The 27,903-nt window shown below is 39.8% G+C and overlaps 1 protein-coding gene across 2 annotated transcripts in view; it reads right to left on the reverse strand.

Moving 5' to 3' along the window:
* LOC126262333 (adenylate kinase isoenzyme 1) overlaps nucleotides 1–27,903 on the reverse strand; it is a 127,856-nt gene that overhangs the window by 29,614 nt on the left and 70,339 nt on the right. The window contains exons 2-5 of one of the 2 annotated variants that reach the window (XM_049958892.1): nucleotides 25,806–25,951; nucleotides 16,717–16,792; nucleotides 9,960–10,123; nucleotides 2,546–2,662 (exon numbers count right to left, since the gene is read on the reverse strand). In XM_049958892.1, coding sequence (XP_049814849.1) covers nucleotides 2,546–2,662; nucleotides 9,960–10,123; nucleotides 16,717–16,792; nucleotides 25,806–25,808 — 360 coding nt within the window. In that variant the 5' untranslated portion in view covers nucleotides 25,809–25,951. The remainder of the gene's footprint in view (nucleotides 1–2,545; nucleotides 2,663–9,959; nucleotides 10,124–16,716; nucleotides 16,793–25,805; nucleotides 25,952–27,903) is intronic. The other variant, XM_049958891.1, reaches the window with a different exon arrangement.

Here is a 27,903-nt window from a genome sequence, read left to right on the forward strand (position 1 = left end):
CGTAAGCGTGCGAGATAAGGTTGTCAGCACCGTACAGAGATTGAGAGGGGCATCATTGGGGGTCTCCATTTTGACGGCTGGTCGAATCGTGAAATATCCCAATCTGCGTGGCATTGGACTGTGACTGTGTCCCGATGTTGGACAACAGGGGAACGCCAGGGCAAGGTTCCGGTCGACCACCTTTGACCAACACAAGGGAGGATCGCCATATTGCGTACCAAGCACATAGAAACCCCTTCGCATCTGGACTGCCACCTGAGAACAAGTAATGGAGTCACTACAATTTTCTGTATCATCCTGCAGCATTGGTTGAAGACTAGTAGCAGCCACCAGCTCCAACGTCAACTCCGTCCCAGTGCTGTGTAGTAGCTGCGCACAAGCAAGCCACCTCATAACAGTTTCTACTTTCTGTGGTAGGGGGTTATTTTCCTGCCAGAGTTTTATATTCGACACCAAGTATAATTGATAAATACGGCAATTTGTAAATTAGTAATATACACTGAGTATCAAAAAAAATCATCCTATTTTTAAAAATAAAGTCATGACTATTATGTTATTTGAGATATGTGCGTGAATAACGTACTGTTACAAAGAGCAAACTCTCGTTAGGAAGTAGCAGTATGCGCCCACTTCATTTCTAGTAAAAGTGGGGTCGGGACAGCAGAAACCGGAATGCGGGTTAGTAATAACTGTTCCGCGTGACTTTCGGACTAGGTATGGTGTGGATCCTCCTACAGCACAGAGCATCAGACGATGGCATGAACAGTTCCGAGAAACAGATTGTTTGTGTAAAAGCAAATCGCCGGACCATCCTCGTCTGTCTGACACAGATGTCGAACGCATTCGCCATAGTTTCATAAGATGTCTGTAGAAATCCGTTCGCCATGCAGTTCGACAGCTCAACTAGCCCCCGATGTCCATCTGCCATGTGTTGCGTCGACGTTTACACATGAAACCATGCAAAACCATCTGCTGCAAGCTCTTCGTGAAGATAACAAACAACAACGTGTGGAGTCCTGTAATTTCGTTATTGACAAGGTGGAGGATGACCGTTTTCTTCCACGCTTAGTGTTTAATGACGAGCCACCATTCCATTTAAATGGAAAAGTGAACCGTCGTAACATGAGAATATGGGATACGGAACAACCGCATGAAGTTGTACAAGAGAGGGACTCTCCAGAATGTAATGTGTTTTGTGCAGTTTCACAGGAAAAGGTATATCGTCCATTTTTCTTTGCCCAGAACACTGTTACAGGAAGACATATCTCGATATGCGTCAGAACTTTGTTTTCCCACAATAGGAGATTGATTCGAACGACTTCATTTACCAACAGAGTGGGGCACCGCCACACTGGCTTCTGGAAGTGTGGGAATTTTTAAATCAAAGGATTTCTGAACGATGGATCGGTCGCACTGGACCAAATGATTCAGCCTTAGTTTACTAGCTTCCAATGTCACCGGATCGGACTGTATGTGATTATTTCTTGTGGAAGTTTATAAAAGACTCTGTTTATGTGCCTCCTTTACCAACAACTATAAATAAACTGAAATGTCGCATAACAGCAGCTGTATAACCTGTAACTGAAGACATACTCGCTGCAGTGTGGGAACAATATGAATACCGCACGGACATATGCCGTGCATCTCGGGGGGGGGGGGGGGGCATATTGATATTGAACATCTATAAAAAGGTATTTTGAGTTTCCCATTCACCATTGTATATGTTTATTAGTTTCATAACTATGATTCTTTTTGATACACCCTGTATTTTGTCCAGGTGGTAAATATTTGAAGAAAATAATATTTAAGAACCTCCAAAAACTTCTGATGAAATAAATCTGTATTGATTACCAGTATCGATCAGGCATCATGGGTTATCATACAACTGGTTAACATTCTTAGTGCAAAGTCAAACAGCAAAATAAAAAAGAATCTGAAGTCACTGAAGCTATAGTAAACGGTAAAAAGCACGAACACAGTCAACAACAAAATGCTTTAATATAATTAAATAATGATTGAAGGTTGCCCGGGTTTCCAGCCGGATACGATCGTCAAATGCTCAAGATATTTCGGCGAATAGCCGTTCGGCCATTGTCAGGTGGTGCTGATGCAACGGCCGTCCACTCTCTGCCGTTATTATTTATCCCTCGAGGGTCCTGGTGTGATTCCGTGCACCGACGGCGCGCGACGTGTTCGTTGGTGGGGGAAGCGGTGTTGAGGTAGGTGGCGATGGTGGGAGAGGAGCGCAGTATCTCTTCGGTGGCCATTGCAGAATGATCTCGTGTCCGCTTGCACCGTTGCTCCTTGATAGAGCTTAGGATTGGTTCCCAGGCCTTACTGAAGTTTTAACCAGTGTCCCTGCTTGACGAGGTTGTCTGTTACGGAAAAGCCTCAGACCACATATAATTAGATAATCCTACGCAATCTCTAGGAGGTCCTCAAAGATTGCTTTCTTCTAAGGGTTGTCTAGTGGTTTTAGACATGTTTTACTGGAAGGGACGCTCATTGTGCATTAACTACGAATTAGTAGCGTGATGCTACTCACCTGTTCCTCAAACGTCTTGCCCTGCGACAGTTCACGGGGGTAGCCGTCGATCAGGAATCCCTTTGAGGTGCCCACCTTCTGAAGCATCGCCTCTTTCAGAAGGTCTAGCACCACTTCCTGCAAAAAGAATACCGTCACGTAACGTAACGCCATGGCATCTTTGTTATGATATAACAAGGGGAGGGAGAAGCAGTAATATGAATGGAGCAGCAGGTATGCTAGACCGACAGTATACATTATCACCCTGAAGAATACTACCTGCAACAGTGATGGAAGCTTTGGAACGATTAACAATGTGACACATTCATGCACCCAGAAGACATTTATGGAAATAATAAGTAGAACAGTAAAAACTGTTTTAATTGGCCTTGTGTGACCTGGTGAGAAATTTTGTCACAGTTTGTCCACATACAATATTTGGATATTATGGTGATGCACAATGTTGATGGCGGAGAGGTGCAATTCTAAATTCTTGGAGACCAGATGCCTTAGTATGCCAGCCAAAGGCTCTAAAATGTGTTGGTCTCTGACGTGCCAAACCTTTGTTTGAAATTTAGGACATTAGACTGTGTAAGTGCAGGAACTCTGAGCATGTGCTTATTGTTGTTTGTAGTCAAACACTGGGACACAAATGTTCCACTCACCAGTGTCACTACTACTTTATTCGGAGAGAAAGAGTCACTTATTTCGGCTACAGATCCTGATGGTAAGTCACAGGTTCATACCTACGACACAGCAGGAAAAAAAATACATTTATCACCCATTATTAAAACTTTTAGTGGCTCAGAAGGGCGTTAATAAGCAGTAACAAAAAATCTGTCGCTTTCCCAATAACATAAAATGCTTGACAGACCGTTCAATACGTAGCAACAAAAAATTTTTGATCATTTGCCCAATAACAAAATGTCTGACAGGTTCCAAAGAAAATTTAAAAATCTAACCTAAAATCATTTCTACTAGAAGACTCCTATTCAGTGGACCGATTTTAATTTTAAAAACTGGTAGCGTGTAAAAGAACCTATTATTAGGCGTAGTAGATGAGTAGGACTAAGGAATATTATGTTGATTGATGTTAACACTAGTCATGTATACAAAATGATTCATCTGCCCCTGCAATGGATTTTATGCAGTCCAAGACACCATCAATACCATAAACGAGATTTTCATATTCTCTCGCCGACCGCACTCAAACTAGTAATTCTACATTTAAAAAAATGAACAGGACCTCTTTGTAATAAATCTAATGTCGCTAAATTTTGTACTGGAATCCGTTTTTGCTGGGAGCATTTGAAGGTCACTTTTGTACGTTATTCTTGAATAAAACTAGGACCTCTAGTGGCAACGTATACTGGTACAAAATTTAACATCAAATTTACTTCAAAAAATGTCCTGCTAATTTTTTCGGTAGGACTAAAAATTTGCGCATATGAGACAGAGAATATGAAAGCCTTACTCATGGTATTTGAAGGCGTTGTGGGTTGCATAAAATCCATAAGTAAGGACAGCTGAATCACCCGGTGTATATCTTGTTAACTGACTCGTTCCGTATCATCTTAATAGAAGAATCGTTCGAATAATCTGCAGAACATATGCATGTTGGAGTTGTTTACGTTCTGTATTCTTTACATTGTTTCTAATTTACTATCGCCTGTTTCTACTGTTCTGTGGCAAAATAAACGCAACTTTGCAAAATATCCATTTGTTGCTTTAAATTTGGTCATCAGGGTAGATCGGTGCTGTTCCAAGGTCACGAAAGCCAACAACGACTGGGAGAGCGGTGTGCTGACGGCATGCTTCTCCATATCGAATCCGATGACGCAATTTGCAGAGGACGACAGCATTGAGCCCGACTGGCCCGTCTAATTTGCGAGCTATACATTACTTCCGCCAGTACCTCTTTCTCACACGTCAGACTTCAGACTTCTCGTAAGTGCTCCTGCATATCTGGGGGGACTAACAATCCTCGAAGATGAATGCCACTCTCTTTTCTAGAGTTTATTCCATCGTTCAGAGTCCACTGTCTTTCAAGATTTGGCAAATTTATTTTTATTTTAACTTTGTGGCCGGATATTCTTCCTGTCGCCACCGTGTCAGGCAAGTCGTTGACCATCTGTCTGTTATTCGTGTAAACCTTGTTCTCTGTCTCATCATCCACTCTGTAGCAATTCTGGACTTATTGGGGTGTCGCATTGTCCTGCTGAAATTGTCCTAGTCAGTCGGAGTGCACAATGGACATGAATGGATGCAGCTGATCAGACAGGATGCTTACGTACTTGTCATCGTCAGAGTCGTATCTAAACATATCAGGCGTCCCATATCACTCCACCTGAAACGCTCCACAACATTACAGAGCATCCACCACCTTGAACAGTCCCCTGCAGACATGCAGGATCCATGGGTTCATGAAGTTGTCTCCATACCTGTACACGTCCATCAGCTCGACACAATGTGAAACGAGACACGTCCGACGAGGCGAAATGCTTCCATTCATGAACAGTCCAATGTCCGTGTTGATGGGCCCAGGTGAGGCGTTAAGCTTTGTGTCGTGCAGCCATCAAGGGTACACGAGTGGGCCTTCGGCTTCGAAAGCCCGTATCAATTATGTTTCGTTGAATGGTTCGCACGCTGATACTTGTTGATGGCCCAGCATTGAAGTCTGCGGCAACTTGCGTAAGGGTTGCACTTCTGTCGCGATGAATGATTCTCTTCAGTCGTCATTGGTCCCGTTCTTGCATTATCTTTTCCCGGCCGCAGCGATGTCGGAGACCTGATGTTTTACAAGATTCCTGATATTCACTCGTGAAATGGACTCTAGTTCATCGCTACCTCGGAGATGCTGTGTCCCATCGCTCGTGCGCCAGCTATAACACCACGTTCAGACCCACTTAAGTCTTGATAACCTGGCACTGTAGCGATCTAAAAACTGCGCCAGACACTTGTTGTCTTATATAGTCACTGCCCACTGCAGCGTCGTATTCTGCATATTTACATGTTTCTGTTTGTGAATACATATCCCTATACCCGTTTCTTCGGCGCTTCACTTCAAGTGGTTCAAATGGCTCTCAGCACTATGGGACTCAACATCTGAGGTAATAAATCCCCTAGAACTTAGAACTACTTAAACCTAACTAACCTAAGGACATCACACACATCCATGCCCGAGGCAGGATTCGAACCTGCGACCGTAGCAGTCACGCGGTTCCAGACTGAAGCGCCTAGAACCGCAAGGCCACCGCGGCCGACGGCGCTACAGTGTAAAACAGTTACACAAACAGAAGTAACATAAGCAGCTGAAACGATCTTCGAAACAACTAAAACAGAGGAAATTGACAAAATACTATAGATGGAAAGAAGAATAATTAGGACATGCATAAATAAACAATATCAAGTAAATTAGTACTGGAGAATAGCTTCAAATGAAACAGTACTAGAAAATAGAACCAGTAATGAGTACGATCAGGAAGAAACATATCTCATTCTTTGGACATCTAATGAGAACACCAGAAAACAGAATTAGTAAGAGAATAATAGAAAAACTGCGGAATAGTAAGAGCAACATTAAATGGATCTCTGAAATTAAGGGAGATATAAAAGAATTCCAAATATCTATAGATGACAAAAAAAAATCAAAATAAAAAATTAAAAAAAATCTGAGTAATGCAAGACACATGACTAGACACTATAAACGAAGATAAACAAAAAGACTAAGAAGAGTGATCTCAGACGAAAAAAGAAAGAAAATATCTGAAAAAATGAAAAAGTATTGGGCAAACAGAAGAGCAAAACATACTTCATATAATAATGAATTATAATAATCCTTGTATAACCACTCTAGTATTTAATGTCTTATTGAATATTGTTGGACTGAATTACATTAATGAATAACAACGACCTTTGTATAACTGACTAAAGTAGTCCAATAACGGCCATAAAGTAAAAAAATAATAATATAAATAAAAAAGGGAACATCTATCTGTGCTACAACTAGCCACCTCCTAACCACCCCTCAGCGTGGGTGAGGTCGATTTTGTATTTTCAAATCGGAACGCCCAATTTTTATTCCATATTCGGATTCTATGCCAAAAATACATACGGTTTACTCAAACCATTGTTTTCCATTGTGGTAGATAGTACTGTAATCGAGAAACATCAAGTGTGCATGTTTTTGCAATTAAGAACCGACGCATACATTCTACGTTTCATTTAGGATGTAAGTGTAAACATTTGTGTTCTAACGGTTGATACTAATATTCAAGAGTTACTTGACATTTCAAATGTGACTGTACAGTTCAGATAATATAGTTAGACATTGATATTTCTGGCAAATAAGCTAAGTGTACGGTAATGTAGTTTTATGTTCCCTATGCTTTATTTTGGTGGCCACCCTCGAACTCCGCCACAAGGGTGACAGATTTGGGGATGAGTTTCCATCCAACCGCCGTTAATCTCATGCTGGCCACCAAGCGGCTACAGGCGGAATACAGACAAGAACCATCGTAAAAAGGTAAAAATGTCCATGAAGTGATAGTTACAGACACACCTGCCATGGATGCTCACCCAAATCAAGCACCCCAATGGAGAGAGGCAAGGTGACTCACCTAAGTCAAGCATCCCGATGGGAACAGAAAACTATTACTTCCGCGTCGTTGTTCCTATACCGTGCTAAACGTATTTTCTAATCAGACATTGAGACAGATAACCGTATTGTGCTGTACAAACAAGTTTACAACACTGAAAAACGTTTTGAGCATGAATATCAGTCGTTATAACACAAAAGTTCACATCTGCGTCATAAACGAAATGTAGAATCAAATGTGACGGTTCTTAATTGCAAAAACAGGCACTCTTGATATTTGTCGATTACAGCGCCATCTACCGCGAATGGAAAACACTATTTTGCGTGGAATCCGAATATGAAATAAAAATGGGGGCTCCCCTTCTGAAAATACAAAGTTCAACCCGCCCACGCAAGAGGGATTGTTAGGGAGTGGCAAGTTGTAACACAGACAGATGTCCCCTTTACGAGTGTTAACTTTTCACGTCGATCATTTGTTTCTATCTGTCGTTTTCAAAATATTTATTTGTCTCAAGTTAAAACGAACACCTTGTATACTGGCAGAATTGCAATTTTATGGATAGTTTGTTAAGTCATGCTTGAATAGCTTATTTAGTAATTGCCCTATCGGCGAAAGACACAGTTCCAGATTAGAGAGCCGGCCGGGGTGGCCGAGCGGTTCTAGGGCGCTACGGTCTGGAACCGCGCTACCGATACGGTCGCAGGTTCGAATCCTGCCTCAGACATGGGTGTGTGTGATTTACTTAGGTTAGTTAGGTTTAAGTACTTCTAAGTTCTACGGGACTGATGACCTCAGAAGTTAAGTCCCATAGTGCTCAGAGCCATTTGAACCAGATTTGAGACTAGGTTTCACTACAATTTCTTATTATAATGGGTTTATCAATAACACTATGGTGATCGTCTTGAATTACTAGATCAACAATTACAAGTTTATTTAGTGTTGCGGCGCGATGGATTTATGAAGGTCACGTTCCATGTTTGCAGTTTTCATTTGTCCCTGGAAAACAGTTATCTTGCGATGGCGACCTAAGTGTCTCATCACACACTGGTAACAATAAATATCGCACTGTAACGGGTCTTTGGTGATTATAAACATGATGAGGCTTCACTGTATCTTGTGTGGACTGTGTAGGTTAACTGCCAAAAGTTAAACCCGCATCATCGACGTATGCAGTGGTTTGTCGTCGAACCGTAGGTTCTCACTGCCATTACAGGTGTTTTAGCAGCTTTCCAACCTAAAATGACGAGACTGGTGGAAACTGGTAGCTGCAGATCACAAAGGATCACATCAGCTGACTTTTTTTCGGTCCTCTGATTGGTTCGCCAAGGGCCGCCGCAACTACCTCTCCTGTGCCAACCTCTGCATCTCAGATTATCTCTTAACCCAATGCCCTCAATTATTTGTTGGGTGTATTCCAATCTCTGTCTTTCCCTACAATTTTTACCCTCTACAGCGTCCTCTAGTACCAATAAAGCTATACTCGTACTCTCATGTTTTAACACGTGTTCTGTAAACACGGCCCTTCTTGTTGTCAGTGTTTTCCACGTATTTCTTTTCTAGCCGATTCTGTGGAAAATCTTCAGATTTCATACCTTATCAGTCCTCGAAATATTCAAACATTCTTCTATAGCACTACATCAAAAATGTTTCGATTCTCTTTCTTCCCGTTTTTCTCACAATTCATGATTCACTTCCATACAATGCTGCGCTCAAGTCGTACATTACGGAATTTTCTTCCTTAATTTAAGGCAAATTTTTAATACTAATAGACTTCTTTTGGCCAGGAATGCTCTCTTTTCCTGTGCTAGTTTGCTTTGTACGTTTTCCTTGCTTCGTCCGTCATAGATTATGTTTCCAGAATGAGATTTTCACTCTGCAGCGGAGTGTGCGCTGATATGAAACTTCCTGGCAGATTAAAACTGTGTGCCCGACCGAGACTCGAACTCGGGACCTTTGCCTTTCGCGTGCAAGTGCTCTAGCAACTGAGCTACCGAAGCATGACTCACGCCCGGTACTCACAGCTTTAATTCTGCCAGTATCTCGTCTCCTACCTTCCAAACTTTAAAGAAGCTCTTCTGCGAACCTTGCAGAACTAGCACTCCTGAAAGAAAGCATATAGCGGAGACATGGCTTAGCCACAGCCTTGGGGATGTTTCCAGAATGAGATTTTCACTCTGCAGTGGAGTGTGCGCTGATATGAAACTTCCTGGCAGATTAAAACTGTGTGCCTGACCGAGACTCGAACTCGGGAAACATCCCCAAGGCTGTCTGGAAACATCCCCAAGGCTGTGGCTAAGCCATGTCTCCGCTATATGCTTTCTTTCAGGAGTGCTAGTTCTTATGACTGATATCCTTTGATTCTAAATTTTAATCTCTTTCTTGAACGTTTCTTCAGTTTCCGTTGCTGCTCCTTCGATGTTCATTGAACAGTAAGGGAGAAGGATTACATTACAAACTTACAAACTTTCTAATCCGGACGATTCGTTCTTGGTCTTAAAACTTAATGTTCCCTCTAGTTTCTTGTACATGTTGTATATGGGTTTAGACCTATATGCCTGTGAATTTCGAACCTCTGAAGCATTTTACATTTTCCAACCCTTTTTCTGGGCCGACAGATCCTACGAACGTGTCTTGATTTCCGTTAAGTTTAATTTTCATTATCAACCACAACGTCAGAACTGCCTCCCTGGTGCCTTTCTTTACCTTTCCTAAACCCAAACTGGGCATCATATAACAGATCCTCAATTTTGACTACGTCTGTTATTTAGCAGAGCCTACAAGCGGTTATGGTCTCTCTTTTCCACAAACGGTGACGATAGTAGAGGTTCGGGACTTACCAGGGGCACGAGTTCTCCGCGCTCCATGACGGCGGTGAGCTGTTGTCCGCGCTTGGAGCCGGACTTGACCTCGTCGCGCAGGAGGTCCCCTGTCGAGAGGTGGGTGAAGCCGTACTTCTGCACGATGCGGTCGCACTGCGTGCCCTTGCCAGAGCCGGGGCCCCCTGCAACACAACACGCAAGTCTACATACTGATAAGGCGCTCGCTCATTCCAAGCAGCTCTATTCGACTTCGGTAGGAACGAGGGGCAGTCAAAAAGTTCCAGTCATCACATCGAAACAAAAAAAAAGTTACGCAATTAACTTTTTGTTGATGTCAGGCACATGTCTGCAATATTCTTTCTTACTTTCGGGACTCGCCTCGACTTATGCAGCGATAAAAGAGGGATAGCCATAAAGCTTTTTATCACGTCGGAAATAATTAAGTTAGGTAAATAATTTTGGTTTCTTTGCAGCTAAATGTCTGCAGTCTTAATACATACCAAAAGCTCCCATCCACAGGATCAAGCAGGCCGCTAGAGGAGCCAAAACAAAATACGTAGTTCACTGGTAACGGAGACTAGTTGGGTCCTCTAGTGCCGTCATATGGTACGTGATGCTGGGATTTAAATATATATTACGACTGCAGATCGTAGGTGCAAACAAGCAAAAAATTATTTACCTAGCTTAATTATTTTCGATATGATTAATAAAACTTCGTGATTACCACTCGCTTAATGCTGCAGACCTCGATGCGAGGCCCGGAAGTATGGAAGAAAACTAAAGAAATGTAGTTCAACTATGAAATACGTAGCTTACAAAACTCTCTACTGATCGACTTCTTACGTATTGCTCCTACGTGACCTCAATGAGGTAGAATTAATTGAGCGACCCAAAGAAAGCGTTGTTTCGTCCCCCGAGTTCGCTTAGTAGCTGCGAGAGAGACACAAACATGTTTGCTAACGCCAACTGAAGATGCTATGCGCATCACAAAATGCTTATCCTTGAAATTTCTGGAGCGTACTTCCTTCCCCATGTTGTTTTTGTTGTCGTTGTCTGATGCAGCTCTACTTGCTAGTCTACTCTGTGCAAGTTTCCTCATCAACAACTCAACAACATCCACTCGAATACAGCTTAAAACACACACACACACAGATATATTTGTCCCAGAAATAAATTGGAAATTGTCCAGATCTCTCTGTTCCCGATCAAGGTTTTCGATACTTTTCCCTTGGCTCCAAGACAGACGTCAGAGCTGATAATAATCTCCAATCTATTCCTATTCAGGCAGACATTCTGGCCCGCTTCTAGTTCGTTCTGTATTTCGGTAAGAACAATCTAGGAATCATATTGGGGCACATCTCCAACTGCCCCCAGTACCCCTTGGTCTACCTCCACACTACCCCTACTAACAAATCAACTATTTCTTGACGATTCAGGATTGCATCCCTCCTTCTATTCAAGTTCTGCCGAAAATGTCTTTTCTCCTTCACTCAATTAAGCACTTCTGCATTATTCATTTTATATACCAACTTAATCTTCAGAATCCTTCTCCAGCGCCTCATTTCAACAGTTTCTATTCTCTTCTTGTCTTTACTGTTTGCTAGAAATGTTTCGCTTCTGTGTAAGGCTACACTCCAGACAATTACTTTCAGAAAAGAGTTCCTGGCATTTAAATATTTCTATTTTTCAAAATATTGCTTGCTATTATCAGACTGTATTTTATATCCTCTGTTATCGTCTGTTATACCCCCGTCCAAATAGGATAACTTGTCTACTTGTCCTAATCTAATTCCCTCAGCATCACCTGATTTAATTCCACTACAATCCATTGCCCTTGTTTCACTTTTGCTGACGTTTCTCTTCAAACCACTTTCCAAGAGTCAATCCATTCTGCTCAGGTGATTCTTTCGAGTCCTTTGCTATTTTTGGTAGAATTACTTAATCATTGGCGAACCTTAAAGTTTTTATTTCATGCTCCTGAACTTTGATCTTCTTCCAAATTTTTGCTTGGCTTGCTATTCAGCTTGTTCAAAGTACAAATCGAATAACTTGGGGAACAGGCTGCAATCCTGTCTCATTTTCCTCTCAGCTACTACCTAAACAGAATGGGAACATTGTGAAAGACAACTCACGTGTAGCAGCTACTTTTAACAAATGGTTTTTAAAAATAGATGAGGAAATTTGTGCTCATACTTTAGGAGAGATATGGAGTCAATACACCGAAGACTAAATTCAAAGGACGTTTAGTGAAATGAAAATTAAACCTTACATCCCAGTCTCAATTAACGAAGATCATCATGACTAAAAAATAACTATTAATATGGGGTGGATAATGTCTCCAATAAGACACTAAAAGGTTGTGGTCCTCTAATATGTATTGTTCATAGATGTTTATGTAATGCATCATTCATCCAAGGTATATACTCAGATAGGTTGAAATATACCATTGTTAGACCTCTCTGAGATGAGTGAGAGAGTACTGCTGCTTAGTGTCATTCTTAGGTCAGTTTCTACAAATTCTGAGAAGATAATGTTCTCCTATGTACTTATGGAATAATTAGCCAATCACAGTTTGGATTTCAAAAGAGCCGCTCTACGGAGTCAGCTATTTATTCATTTTCTGTGGACGTAATAAACTCTTTAAATGATAAAATTTCTCCAGTGGGAATCTTCTGTGACTTACTGAAGGCGTTTGATTGCATAAATCAAAATAATCTGTTAGAGAAGTTAAGTTTTTATAGCAAACGTAATTCGGCACGACTGTTCTTGTTTTCATTTAAGAAACAGAATGACGAACATTACCCTAAGCTGTTCTGGTAATACAGTGCGTGAGCACACATCTGCATGGGGAGAAATTACATCCTCTGCCACGTTTATTTGATGTTAGGAGGCAGAATTAGTCCTGTTTGCTGATGACTGTCATGAAGCTGAGCTGAAAAGTATTAACAGAGAAACTAGGAAATGATAAATTTGTGAAAGTCATCGACTCGTTTTGCACAAATGGGCTAGCTCTAAACTTTGCAAAAGCACTGCTCATCTAGTTTTGTAGTATCAGAATTATCTCACCTCCTGTCAACCTAGTACACCAACTAGCAATAAACAGAGTAGAAAGTTCCAAGTTGTTAGGTGTGCATGTTGATGAAAACAAACTGGAAGAACCGTACCTTACACCTGCTAAAACATTTTAGTTCGGGTACTTTTTTCATAAGAATAATTGCCAAGTTTGCGGATATAGAAGCAGTTAACATATTTTGTATATGTTCATTCTCTGGTGCCTTATGCCATAATATTGTGGGGTAACATTTCATTTAGGCAAAAAGCATTAACCTCACTAAAACAGGTAATTAGAATTTTGTGTGGGGTTCACACAGTTTCATCATGTAGGCGTCTCTTTAAGCAGTTGGGGAACACTAACCACAGCCTCACAGTCATTTACTCACTTATCAAATTTGTTATCATCGACCCATCTGAGTTTGAGAGTAACAGAAATATTCACAAATACAATACCTGAAGGAAATATTACCTGTATTACTCTTTAATAAATCTAGCTTTGGCATAAAAAGGGAGAAAGGGGTGAAATTACAGCTATAAAATCCTTTCACAATTCACCCATTTAGATAAATTAGATGACAGATAACAGAAGTGTTTAAAGATGTTTCTCCCTAGCAATTCCTGTAATACAGAAGAATTCTGGAGTAGAAATTGTGTGTGTGAAATCTTATGGGACTTAACTGCTAAGGTCATCAGTCAGTAGAAATTGTTACTGTTGCTGAAAACCTGTAAATGTCCTACATGTATTCATACAAATATTTTTTGTCTTTATATACAAAGTATTCCAAAATCTTTGCATGAAACGTGGAGGAGTGATATATCACTTCATGGGGAAGGATTTTTGTTAGAAGGAAAATGTTCGCTGACAGTTCCTAGTGATGCCAGGCGTCTTGTTATTGAATTCTACAGCCCTGGGACGATGAGATTTCACCAAACTAGGATGGTCTGTTGCGTACTATCTACCTCAGTACATTGAGACAGTGAATTTCAACAAGAAAACATTAAGAATGAGTGCCGGCCGGTGTGGCCGTGCGGTTCTAGGCGCTGCAGTCTGGAACCGCGTGACCGCTACGGTCGCAGGTTCGAATCCTGCCTCGGGCATGGATGTGTGTGATGTCCTTAGGTTTAATTAGTTCTAAGTTCTAGGCGACTGATGACCTCAGAAGTTAAGCCGCATAGTGCTCAGAGCCATTTGAACCATTTGAGCCATTAAGAATGAGTGTCTCCAAGCGGAGAAAGGTATTTTAGAAGCTCCGTCTACCCTTTCCACGTGGAGCAGATGACTGGATCATAAGTGACATACACTACATACCAACGCCACAGAGTGCTACACCATGCCATTAGGAAGCGTCAACAAACATTTTGTCACTACTAAAAGTTGATCTCCATGACGTCATCTATCATCCCGACAAGTTTGATCCACAGACTCTGTCGTTTAAAAAACCCTGTAGCGACGTAGACACTGAGACAATAAATTTAACATAAAACACAGTGGGTCGCAAATGTCAGGAAAAACCCCAAAAAAGGATGAGAAATGTTGAACACGTGACATCACAAGATCGCGTACCTCGGCACACATGAAGCGGCTGAGCTTGGGCGTGAAGGGATGACTGAGCAATGCAATACTTGCATTCGAGCAAACGGTGCAAATTTCGAACACCTTTGGTAAATGTGATCTGTTGTAAACGTCGAACTTACAGAATTATTGTCCTCATTGTAACAAGGTAAAAACAGTTCTTACTTTGAGTTTCTTTCCTTTTGTCTCCTCATTTTTTATTTACAGACATGTAATAACGACACTATTCGGAAGCTTATGCTTATTTACTTGTGGCACAATACGGGAGGTTGGTTTTACTGTATTTTGCTATAAACCTGCGGAGATTGCGAGACAAGTAAATAAAATAATAAACCTACCCTGAATGTGAACACATAGTCGTCTAACACAACAAAGATGTATATCCTGCCAGACGCAAAACTCGATCCCTGATCCCCACGCGCTAAAATCGTGCACGTGAACTCAGAGCCACACCGACGTAAATGCTCGACTTGGGTTGGGATGATCAGGTGCGAAATACAGATAGGTTCAACTGCTGCATCCACTTTTGGGGTATATATATATAAACGAAATTACTGGCCTCTTTAATACGAGTATAAAAGATGAAACTACTTTCAGGAACCTTACGAGGCTTTGGGACAAAGTTTTGTGCTGCTATTGTTAGATTGTTTACGTCGACGACATTTCTGGTGAGCGCGCCACATTTTCATTTTACTCCCATTCAGTAGACCTATTTTAATAGTAGCCTCAATAGACGACTTACTTTTCGTCAAACATATTGAGTGAAATAATCAGAGAAAATCTACAGAGGCTACTATTGCAACAGGTCCAATACTATTAAAATAGGTCTACCGAATGGGGGGAAAACGAAAACGTGGAGCGTTCACCAGAAATGTCGTAAACATAATCAGTCTGACAATAACAGCACAATCCTTTGCCTCAAATCCTCGTTAGGCTCTTGAAACTAGTTTCATCTTTTGTACTCGTTTTAATGAAGCCAGTAATTACATTTTCTGGTACAGTACTAAATACGAAAAGAACAACTGAAAGATGCATAGGAAATAATAGACACAGCATTCATTTTTGAGTAGAATTTTTTTTCACATAGTTATTTAGTTCTGTCACTTTCTCACACTGTTCGACCAAAATTTCTGTTAGCGTAACAATAATATTACGTACCTGTGTTCCAGAGAAATATCGATAGAAGTAGACTTTGAAAGTTTTTATGAAGATATTTCGAAAAGGTTTGTCCAAACACAGCATTATCTTAGCAGAATTGTTTATTTCGAGAGATCAGATCTAGTATCTACAGAAGGTGTGCAATTTAACAAGGCTTACCAGTAAAAATAGGATTAGTTGTTCCGTCAGCAGACCGTTTTTATTTTAGAGATTTGCCTATTTCAACAAGAACGTAAGAGATCAGACAATGTTCATCCATTTAAGAACCATGCCATCTCGTCTGTGTCTCCTTAATTTAACGCTTATTGTGTTCTAACACCGAGGCAAAACTGGAGATCTACTTGCCTGTTTTACTAAATTGTGTGAAAGTAGTGCAAAAACTAATATCATACTGATGGAATTTACGTATATGGCCAATAGGCTAGTATCACCGTTAAAAAGACACAGTACACTCGGTACTAAAGTACTCACACAAATTTGTATCTAATCTTCCATACAGTAGCCGGCCGTAGTGGCGTTGCGGTTCTAGGCGCTTCAGTCTGAAACCGCGTGACTGCTACGGTCGCAGGTTCGAATCCTGCCTCGGGCATGGATGTGTGTGATGTCCTTAGGTTAGTTAGGTTTAAGTAGTTCTAAGTCCTAGGGGACTAATGACCTCAGAAGTTAAGTCCCATAGTGCTCAGAGTCATTTTTTCCAAACAGTAATTTATTCAAAGAAAACATTCGGAACACGAAAACAATGTTGGTAGCGGTGGAGGCTATCTCAAACTTTTAGTGCAGACACAAAACCAATGACAACAGTTTAGGTCTCATATCTAGCAGCCACAAAATAGCGACATCATGACTCTAAAATTACGTAACTGGAAGTTGTTGTAGTTTAGTGTGTTGACAGTGTTCACTGAATATGTTTGAATAGGGAAACCTTTATACATGAGTTACAAAATAAAGATGTCTGCTGCAATGTTTAAAAACTGTAATATTAATACTTACCAAGGACCCATATAATGGGAAGCTTTGCATTCTTCAGCGGTGTCAGATCATACTCCTTCCTCTCGATTGTGTCTGCCTGCAATAAGGGAAGATCATATTTAGCAAGACATGGGAAGATCATATTTAGCAAGACATGATGAAATCCCCTCTTTCGTAGTAAAGAAAAACTCAGGATGAGAAATGGAGGGCAATGGAATACAGTACTTGAGACGCACAGCAACAGCTGCAGTACATTGTTTACAGAAGTGGGCACAGGGCCAGAGATATTACGTTTCTTGTGTTACAAGATTTTCACTGTCTCTGGCGTAAGCACCATAGTTATCTGGGCGAATTCCCACAGCGTAGAAATATCTCTGGAGTGAGCATTGTGTTCTGCGCATGTTGTCGACATTAAGCTGAAATTTTCACATTATCTCGGGTTGACATTGTTTGCTTAAGGCAGTTCATATTGGCCATCACGGCACGTCATCGTTTCACGGGAAGAAAACTTTGATGGCACCGTCCTGCTAACATCGTAAGTTAACGTATTTTTGCCTCGCTAACTCGTGTTATGGTTGTGGATTTCATGCGTTTGTGTTTTCGTTATCTTTATTTTTATCATTATCATTTGCTTTCGTGGCAAATTGCAATGTATCATGACAACTTGGATATTTTTCTCCGTTGAGTGTTCTTACACAGGCGAGGTCAGATATCTGAAAGCGAAAAATTATTTACGTTTTGCAATATGGAGCAGAGTCACCCCCACAATGTATGTAAATAAGAATATATGTTGACGAAGCAATTTCCATTACATTTTAACTGAAACGGTCAGCTTTATCAAAGGAGAAAAATAGCTGTTTACGATGTTATTAGTTACATAAGAAAAACCTTAATGAATAGAGTAAAAAGGATCCGTTTATTCCTTTGTGGCCATTGTTTCATGTGTTTGAACGTAAAATATTATTTTCCCTAGTAAATAAATGTCGATGGTTTGAAATGATGTTTCACTTCTCAGTACATTATTAAACATAACTGATCAAGAACATACGTTATGAAGTATGCATTTACCGCTAGTAAACTTTGTTGTTGTTAGTTACTCAGTTCCGATGCTATGACTTTTTGTACAGCTGTCCGGTACTGGGCTAAGCAAACTGACGTGACGTAAAGTGTAAATACACGCTGATGTGACGGTGCAGTGACGTGACGCCCGTTCTACGCCACTACCAGATCGCTTGACCACGATAGCACTGTGTGCTGGCAACTCAAAATCTATTCTGCGCATCTGAATGCTCACTACAGAGATATTTTAAATCTATGTGAATTCCTTATGATTCACTAATCTGAATTGAACAAAAGCGTGTGTATACAGAATAAAACAAACTAAGAAAAACATTGATATTATTCTTTGCACTAATGCTACAGTGTTCTATTGCATGATTTAACATACCAAGAAACGTTTCAGCCATTAAGTGCCTGTGGAAGATGTCAAAAATTGTTTATCAGTGGTAAAATTTTACAATATATTTGTATCATTTTGCTTCATAAACTAGGATATGCGTCTTAGATCAGTTCTAGTAATCTGTAAAGTAATGTTTATATTTTATGTAATTACTATTGAAAATTCGTTATCTGAGCCAATGAAACATTCTTCTAAGCTGGGGGGCTAAGGAGATTCGTGTGTGTGTATTTTATAAATCTCCTAGTCTTGAAAATGTGTGATATTCTTACGTACACGAAATGATTGTCGCAAGTCGTGTTATGTTTAGTACTTTATCCACCCTCAGCGCTTCTAGTTGTATATATCAAAGTAAACAGGAAATTTAATTTATTAACTAGTTTCGGGCACTTAGTGCCCTTCTTCATAAGCCAATACAGGAAAATACATCACAAATAAGTAGACGTCAGATAATTATAAAATTGAGGAAGAAAAGTTTAAGAACTTTAAAAACTAAAGGTAAAAAGATACAGCTAACGCATTGTTTAAGAGTGTGAGCAATAAGATGCATTCAGCAAATTGCCGTGATCCTAAGAAAATACAGGAGTAATAAGTAATACAACACTGAATCCATTAATACAATATGAGCTCATAGATCTTCCATGTGGCTCATAGTGTCTGCACAAAAATGGTATAAAGAAGTGCAACAACAAGTGCAGACATAATGCTAGAAAGGGAGATAATCAGTTAATGACATGCATTTCTTGAAGTTGGTCTCAGGGTGAGGATGATTGTTTATTGCTCCTGTATTTTTTAGAACTATGGCATTTTGCTGCATGCATCTCATTTTTGACACTCGCATATAACGTGATAGGTATAAAATATGTACCATTTTTATCTTTAATTTTTAAAATTTTAAAATTTTTAAACTTTTCGTCCTTAATATTCAAATTTTTATCTGACTTCTACTTATTTGTGGTTTTTTTTGTGATTACTGTACAGCCTTCTGAAAAAGGGCACCAAGCGCCCGAAACCGGTTAAGATATTAAATTTACTTTATATAACTGGTTGCTGATTGTTTCGATAACTCATGTCATCAACTCGCAGTGATGTACTTCACGTTGTCAGTTCTGTTGCAAGACATGTTACCGAAATTATCAGCTATTTTTCACCTAGCTTGTATTGGGCATTTCTTTACCTTCGTTTTTGTTGTGCTTTGTTTTGGATTATTTCGGACACGTGTTCGTGATTTTTTGTTTCACTTTATTGCATTATTTTGTTTTTAAATATTTTTTGATGCTCGAGTTACACTACGTTTTCTTATAAGAAGATTTGCGAAACTGAATTCCTGAGTTCGGTAATCTGTCCATTAGCAATATTCTTTTTGTACTTACATATATTGTATGAGACCATAATAGGAATTAATTTATGTTAATGGTATTTAAAGCCCTCCGTAAAAGTAGATGGCAAGAACTGCTCTAAGAATAAGATTTCAGTTAGTGGCGGGATCGAAACTGCACATGTTATGTCACCGACAGTAAAGTTTCGATATCTTTCAGGGTGACTTGAAACGAAACTTGGAAGGTTCAGGGTTACGGATCTGCGAAAGTAAAGATAACATTCGCCAAGGCTGTTGCTGAACGTCAAGGTTATATTGCAACATACGGCTCCTATTGTCGTGGGACTGTTCCCAGAACATGGGGGAACGAAACGTGATTACGAGCCGTAGACCGGATAATTCGATTCTTTTGGTGTCTGTGTGTGTGAGTGTGCTGGCAAATTGCCCTTTGGCGCTGGAAGAAATGCCAAGTGTGGCACATAGATCACTACTGTGCTCAGCACCTGTAGTAAAAAAAAATTTCTTCTGCATTACCGGGGTACTTGTGAGAAGCGTAGTTCATTTAGTGCAGCCAGCATGTGCAAAGGAGCAATTAAATACGTGGTCGAGCCAATGAAGTATGAGACTAAGTACTTTACTCACGAAGGTGTTTATATCGAAGTAAGACTGGCACTTATATATATAACATGCTACACAAAATCATCATTATTTTTTATTTGAGACCTACGGATTCTTAATTTCGGACTCATCTAGTTACTTCCAAATTTCTCTAACAAGTAACAACCAAGGGTCGATTGCAGTGAACTTCTCAGTGTCTTGTTTCTAAATACGGTACACGCAGATTGCTAAAATATACAGTGGCCGACCCGATGTAAAAAGAAAATTTGTAATTCACGTCGTATTATTTAACGATCATTCGAGCTGCAACTGCACGAAAGTGGCAGTTACCCTAGAGTCGTTCGAGTAACGTGAACGTTTCCGTTGGGTAGGCTACGTACTGAACATCCATAGGAAATTAGCTGTTATATATTTATTCCAATGAAAGCTAGATTCTGTTGCTATTTGACAGAGACAAATTGGAGATAAGCGATCTGCGTTTATTGAAAGTCGTAGATTCACAAAAAAATCCTTAGTGAAATGTGCAAGTCAGGCGAATGGAAACTATAAAAAACTTTGTAAGTAATTCATCTTAAACAAAATGATGACGATGTGTCCCGCCAGTTCGTGATGAACACTAAAGAAAGGAATCTGGAAATAGCTAATTCGTTAATTTAGCCGAAACTAGTTATATAAAAAAAACTTGCTATCTTGACTAATAAAGATTTTTTTTCGAGTCCACAACTTCCAAAGACAGATTCCTTGCGGTTGCACTGTAATTTTATTTTGATATTTACGTTGTATGTGAGTTCTATATGAATATAAATTCCATTGCAAATATATTTTTATTTTATTTTGATTTTTTTTACATACTAAGTGTTTAAAAAGTATCACATATTCCTACAGGAGGTAGTATTGGTCAAAACTAAAAGAAAAGTTCCGATAACAATATGATCAGAAACCGACTCGTCTTCCGATATGGGCCTATCTGTTCTCTCATTCCCATCTTTCTATTACGTAGACACTATAGGCAGTGCTGCAGACGGTTATCACCAATGCTGAGACATCCTTCAGTCCTTCTTCCCACCCTTTCAAATACAACTGGCTCCATTTGGGCTGTGTCAGATGCATTCGTCACACGCTCCTGTAACGTCTACACACTGCAGACGGATTGGGTTTACACGAATGCCTTTAAATGTCCACATAAGCAGAAATCCAATGGAGTCAAGTATGGTGAATAGGGAGGCCAGGCTACCGGACCTTCTCGGCCAATCCATCGCCCACTACGCTTTTCGGTGAGGTATTATCGCACGATCCGTAGTAAAGACTGGTGTCCCATAGTGTATAAACCACAGTAGATGTCTTTCTGGAAGGGTAACTTTCTCCAACAGCGCTGGTAATTCATCGTGCAGAAATGGATGATACATAGCTCCTGTTCATCTGGTAAAATGTATGGCTCTGTGAGTCTGTCACCGACTATTCCTGCCCATACAGTAGTACTGAAGCATTCCTGATGCCTCACCTCTATTATTGCTCTAGGATTTGCGTATGATCATACGCGCGCATTGTGGTACTTTTGTATGACTTTTCTTGTGATTCCTATCTTATTTCCAAATAAAATGCAACCTGTGAACTGCGGATCATCAGCAGTCTGTAGAAGATAGCCATTAGCAGAACTGTAACCGGGCAGGGTGGTCTGAGCTTTCCTGAAAATAACAACCATCCAGATGTGCGCAAAGAACTGCAAAAGTAAGATGGCCTACACCACCCAATATTACACAGTGCTCTTCTCAAGTATATCTCAACAGCTATTAGCTTCCGGACATATAAGATCTTTTCTTCTGATTATGATTAATACTGCCTTATGGAGTAATATGTGGAACTTTTTAAGTGCCCTATATGTGTGATAAAACGCAAACTAAAATACAAAAAATTGGCCAGGTGCGAGTAAGACATTCTCACTGAAGGTTCCGCACAAACTCAATTATGTGTATAGACAGTTCATCCACTCCGGAAATCTAGGATCTCGACCATTTCTGCTTGTTATCGACGTTGATAGTGGTAAAATATCGATCCCAGTGATTCCAAGATTTTCGAGAATGTTTAAATTTCCAGGTTTGACGTCGGATTACAAATGACAAAAGAAATATTTTTTCGTGTAATGTAATTAAGGATTTTTATTTCTTTTAGTTTGACTGTGAAACTTTGCTTCTTGCCAAATGTCATGATTGTAGGCTAACGGGAAGTAGCCTATAGGTCTTGATGAGTGATTTTGCAAGTATCAAAATATGTGACATAAATGGACGTATCTTTTGAGTGCATTGACTTAGAACCTTCAATTTTTTACACCATAGATCTGAGTGTGTGGTTCAAATTTTACCTTAAAACATGAAAGTTTTCGTGCGAAAAAGGGGTCTTAACAGACGAACAGACATAAAGTCACATAACAAATGACAAAACATATTTTCCTGTGATATAATTACATATTTACAGTTTTCGGTTTTTTTCCTTTGGTTGTACTGTGAAACCTCGTTTCTTGCCAAATTTCACGAGTTTAGGCCAAAGGGAAGTATGCTACAGGTTTTGATGAGTGTCTGCGAGTATTAAAATATGTGACATAAACGGTCGGACTTTTGACTGTATTGACGTAGAAGCTTGTTTTTACACCGCCAAGGGACCATAGGCCTTGGTATGTGAACTTTATACTTCTAACCGCTCCTGAGGAAAAGGGTTTTTAACAGTCGGACGGACAGACGGAGAACAAAGTGATCCTGTAAGGGTTCGTTCTTACCGATTGACTTACGGAACTGCAAGAAATACTTATATGATATCACAATAACACAAAAATGCAGCCGCAAGGAAACTGACTTCCATTGGAATAACGTCAACACTTATAAGTTTCTTTGTTTAATTGTTTGACTGCGCGATAGAGAAATAACTTTTACAGTTTACTATAGCGAAGGAAAAGTACATCTGTCAATGGAAATCAGTTATTGTTGTCTATACGCCACAGTCATTTGTTAGATACACATTTAAACAGTAAAAATATTTAATGTTTTAATTCCACAGACTTGGAGAGATACATTTCCTAAGACACAATAGTAAAAGTAGTTTCTGCGTCAATGACTTGTTTAACAGTTCATCAAACTACTGACTGAAGAAGAAACTGTCGATTGTCTTTGTGAACGCCGTACTGCCAAAAGGCATATTCCTGTGTAATTATTCACGTTATTAGCTTCTATTAACTAGCTTTGTCTGTATTTCCTAACACGACAAGATCAAATTGCTAAAATTTATGAAAAAGAGTTAATTTAATTCCGTCGAGTCTCATTTAAATCACAGTTTATGAATTTCATATTGATCACCATTTAAACTTACTACAGAAATGAGAGAAATTTCGAAGAAATACAACGTTTTTAATTTATTTGGTTTGGTGTGCATCCTACAAGTGACTGTCCAAGTACTGGAATCCTGAATTACACGGATCTACTATTTTTTGTTGTAATAGGAGGTAAAAGTAGAATCTTGTCATTTATCATTTATTTTAACAATTAAATTGGCGTTACAAAGTTGCTGTTCGTATTTTATCTTCGATCACATAGAAGATACCAACATATTGTTTTTCTTTAAACATAAAAAATGCAGTTTCCCGTCCAGTGCGTTTAGTTCTTAGTGTCAATAGATCGACTTCTAGTATTAAATTAAGAGTAATTATTTATTTGCAATTGATTGAAATAATTCTTTCCTCTCTTTTGTCTTCTTTTGAAGCCAGACTGAGTGCCTGTTTTGTCTCATGAATACAGTACACATAAAAATCACGTGTCACGCTTGTTTACTGATTATACTGGTAAGTGTGTCGCAAATTACTCGGTAACAGACTCATCACGCTTATCGGATGATAAGGTAACAGTTTACAGAAGACAGGAGAAACAGACGTAGAGTCAGCGTTATTTCCGTCCTCCGCAACTGGCACGGCAGCGCCGCTACGTGGGAAACTAAACACCAAAGGTCGTAGGGGTCGTGGCGAGTTCAGTCTAACACAGCGATCGAAAAATTTGCAGGTGCTAAAATGCGAATGCTCTGAGATTCCTGCATACCTGCTATTACTTCAATATATCTCTGATTGGTTCAACCGACTGGCTGAGAGTTATTGTTTTTCTATGTGAGACAAATGTTTAGTGTTTGGATATTTTGTTTATTTTATTTTTGAGCGAAATAAAAAGAAACACTAGCGATAATGCTGGCCATTATTCGGAAATGGTTAGGTAGTTAATCAGCGTCAAAAGAACGGCAGCTTGGAAAGTAACGTAGTTTTAATTTTATAAACATAAAGGCAGGCAGTCACACATATGGACATAATTGCGATCTTGGAACCATTTTAAACTTCACTGGTCCTCAATTTGCGCACAGTTTAATCGTATTTTTCATCGCGCTGGAATGATGTGCTGTGAGAATTCGATTTCGATCGAGTATTATTTGTGTTCTTTAAAACAAAATTTTTCTGTTCTAAGCACTTAACTTTAGGCATAAAACAGGCTATAAAATTAAGGGAAAAGAGCGGTTATTTAGTAAAAGAAGGTTGAATAAATTATGCAAAGATGGTATTAACAAATAATTTCCTTTGCATACGCCACAAAAAACTTTATTTTCACACGACGTAAGCATGAAGTTATTTTACTGATACTGTGAAATAAGCTACTAGCCGAAACGTAAATTTAAAACAAAAGTTTTGTGGGACATAAGGCTAAAAAGAGTCAATGTAATTATTATAATAGTTTCCGAAGTAGGGCAATTAAGACAAGTGAAATTATTTAATATTTGTGTAATGTCAGATACTAGACTAAGTTTCGTGAAGCTTTACACAAGAACCAGCAACTTTCGTTGTGTTAATGCCTTATTTTCGTAGGAAGGATGTAACATTGAACGACAGTTTCCTATAACGTACAGAAACGTATTATTTTGGACCATATTAACTTTATTTTCCTGCACCAAGAATTTCAACGCATATCCAATTAGAGATGTATGTTCGGGTACATCTGGCACCGACTGTACATGTATGTGTGAAATAATTCTTGCTGTCTGCAGCTAAACCAGTGCATGGCGATATTTATCAACAACTTTTTTTTATCAAATTCAACTTGAAAATGTTTTCAGTATAGAATTTAGTGACACTGAACACATGCAATAATAAGCTGTATGTTGGGTTTTGCACTTTTGAGATCAAAATAAGACATAATTGTTGATATTTTCAGCCGTCTTAATCTCATGTAAATATGACTCAGAAGAATTACTTATGTAGTTATATCAGCGGCATGAACTGAAGATGGTCTAAGATGGAAACAGATCATACAGCTAGCTATTATATGTTATCAGGTCTGTTGAAACAGTTATTATAAAATTTGAAAGACTTGGTTTGTGGGCGTTCTATGTACTAATTACCAATAACTTGCAAGAAAATTAATCTAAGAATGAGTTCTACAGATCTGTGTAGTAGTTAGAGGGCATCTACTGGCAAGGTGGCAACGCAGGAAAACTGTCGAACAGATCCACAGTGAGCATTACACAGGCGGGTGGTAGTCGCGACACAGAGCGGATGTAGGGTTAAGCTTGACCGGTGATGGGGATTCCAAAGTATTAGTGTTTAGGCAGAGTAGGCGTGTTGTCTGTTGCGTACCAGTGCGGTGCGATGTCGACACCACCAGCCGAGCTGTGGCGGTCGCGTCGGCGGCCGGTACTCACCATGGCTGCGGGCTGCTGGGGCTAGCGTGCGCTCTGCTGGTGGCTGTGCGACAGCGACTGCTCACTGCGGCTCTTGGCGGACTGGTGTGCCGTGCTGCGTTCTGCGGTGCGGCAGGTCCGCACTCTCTGCTCCGCTCCGGGCCCGGCTTAAATAAAAACAGCGCCTGCTATATTTGCAGCGGTGTCGGCCGCAGCCTTGGCCGGCGTCAGCTGCCTCAGTTGTGCTCTGCTTTCGGACCTGGGGACGGCGTTCTTTGGCGGTCCGTGACCGCTCGTGTCCCTCACACCTATGACTGTTTAGTTGTGCTGCAGCTTACCTGTAACCACGTCACGCGAAGTTGCTACGACGTCATCTCCACTCGCTAGGTCTGCTGCTGTAACCTCAATAATAACTATTATTCTTGTACTCAGCCCTGAACTGACAACGTTGAAGGTCACCGTCTGACTAACAAGTAAACAAATTAAAGACACATACAGGATAATTCTTACAATGGGAACCAGGCATTTTATAATGCTATTTATTAGGTACAAATAGGGCAGATAACGTTTGTCAGGCTCCTCCTGTATTGGAATTATTTATCTTCTAAATTTTACGTTTACGAGAACTCGGCAGATATCAAGAGTAATTCGCTGCCTTAAGCAGAGCTGCGGAATATGACAGCAGCGGGTAAGTATCTGGTTTCCACAAAGGACGATTGAACCAGATAGCGCGGTAGTGAATCATGGCAGTGACGAAAGGTCAATACGTAAGGGAACGACAAGTGTTTTGGCGCGAAACTCGGAATTTTCTTTACTAAATATTTGTTACTGGAGTCCACTTTTGACATAGCATATAATAGCAGGAGCCTACGCGTCATCAGGCCTTTAACACCATAACGTCGCGACGCAGTAATTCAGTTAATTCAGTAGACAAGTGAATATTGTTAAATTACCGAAGATGTACGAAGAGCTACGAAGTTTTACGACGTGAGCAAGAGATTTCCGCCTCGTGCCAATCTACCTACTCGACGACGATGTACTCAAAGCCTGTTCTCATGTGGTAGTCGGTTTTCCCATGCTCTCGAAATTCATCATCTTCTTGAGATGAATCGTTTCAGACTACTGCGTTATTGCTGTCTTATTAGTTCAAGTAAAATAACTATCCGCATGTCCACTTACAATCACAGGTAGCCTGCTTGCAACTTCTAAAGAATCCACTGCGCTACAAGAACTCGTTCGAGGGACATCTACGAGAGACTTGCAGAAAACTTGTAGGAGGTAATCCTACGCGTCGATTCATTAAGATTATCCTCGAAATGGTTAGCTGAAACACCGTAGTCTCGGTTGGGAAGGCATGACAAATTATATTGCATGTTACCTATATCACTTTCTAGAAAATCGCGCCTAACTGAGACTCTTATGTGGTATAGTACAGTGCGGGCATTTTACCTAGTTTCAAAGCGACAGTTTCTATAGCTGACTTCTCACATTGAAAATTACATTACTCTGTACACGTGATGTTCGGTGATTGTGGCAAATGCTCCTGGGTGAGGGCGCCCTACAGAAAAAAACGAAGGAAGTAAAAGGACTATTTTATTATAAAACGGCCTATCAATGGAACTGCTTGTATGTTCAAAGTCCGAGAAATTGTTAAATATTTCTTGGTCAGCAGTTCAATAAAAAGATGGTGCAGTTAACGTAAGTAACACAAACCTAATTCGCTTCTTATTTTAGGAAGTTGTTTATTCTACTATAATTCTTTAATAGGTCCGTTGACAATGAAACAGTCATTTTCTTACGTTGTTTTTCGATGAAGGACACCAGCATCCAAAGTAACCTGAGCCACAATCTGAGTAATGTAATTTTAAATATGAATAATCATCTGAAGATGAACCTGTCGGTTCGAAACCGATAACGGCCCTATTGATTACTTATAACTAACATTATAAAAGTGGCTGGTTGCTGTTTTTTACTTTATTGTAAAAATTAACATTTATTTTTCACACAGTCTCCGTCTCGACGTATCAGTTCTCGAAAAAAGCATTAAATTTTAATCTCTTATACTAAAGTAAAAAATGCAACTTTTTGCTTTACAACAATGCTGAACTGTTGCTTCCGT

This window comes from Schistocerca nitens, chromosome 6 (assembly GCF_023898315.1).
Source record: "Schistocerca nitens isolate TAMUIC-IGC-003100 chromosome 6, iqSchNite1.1, whole genome shotgun sequence".
NCBI lineage: Eukaryota > Metazoa > Arthropoda > Insecta > Orthoptera > Acrididae > Schistocerca > Schistocerca nitens.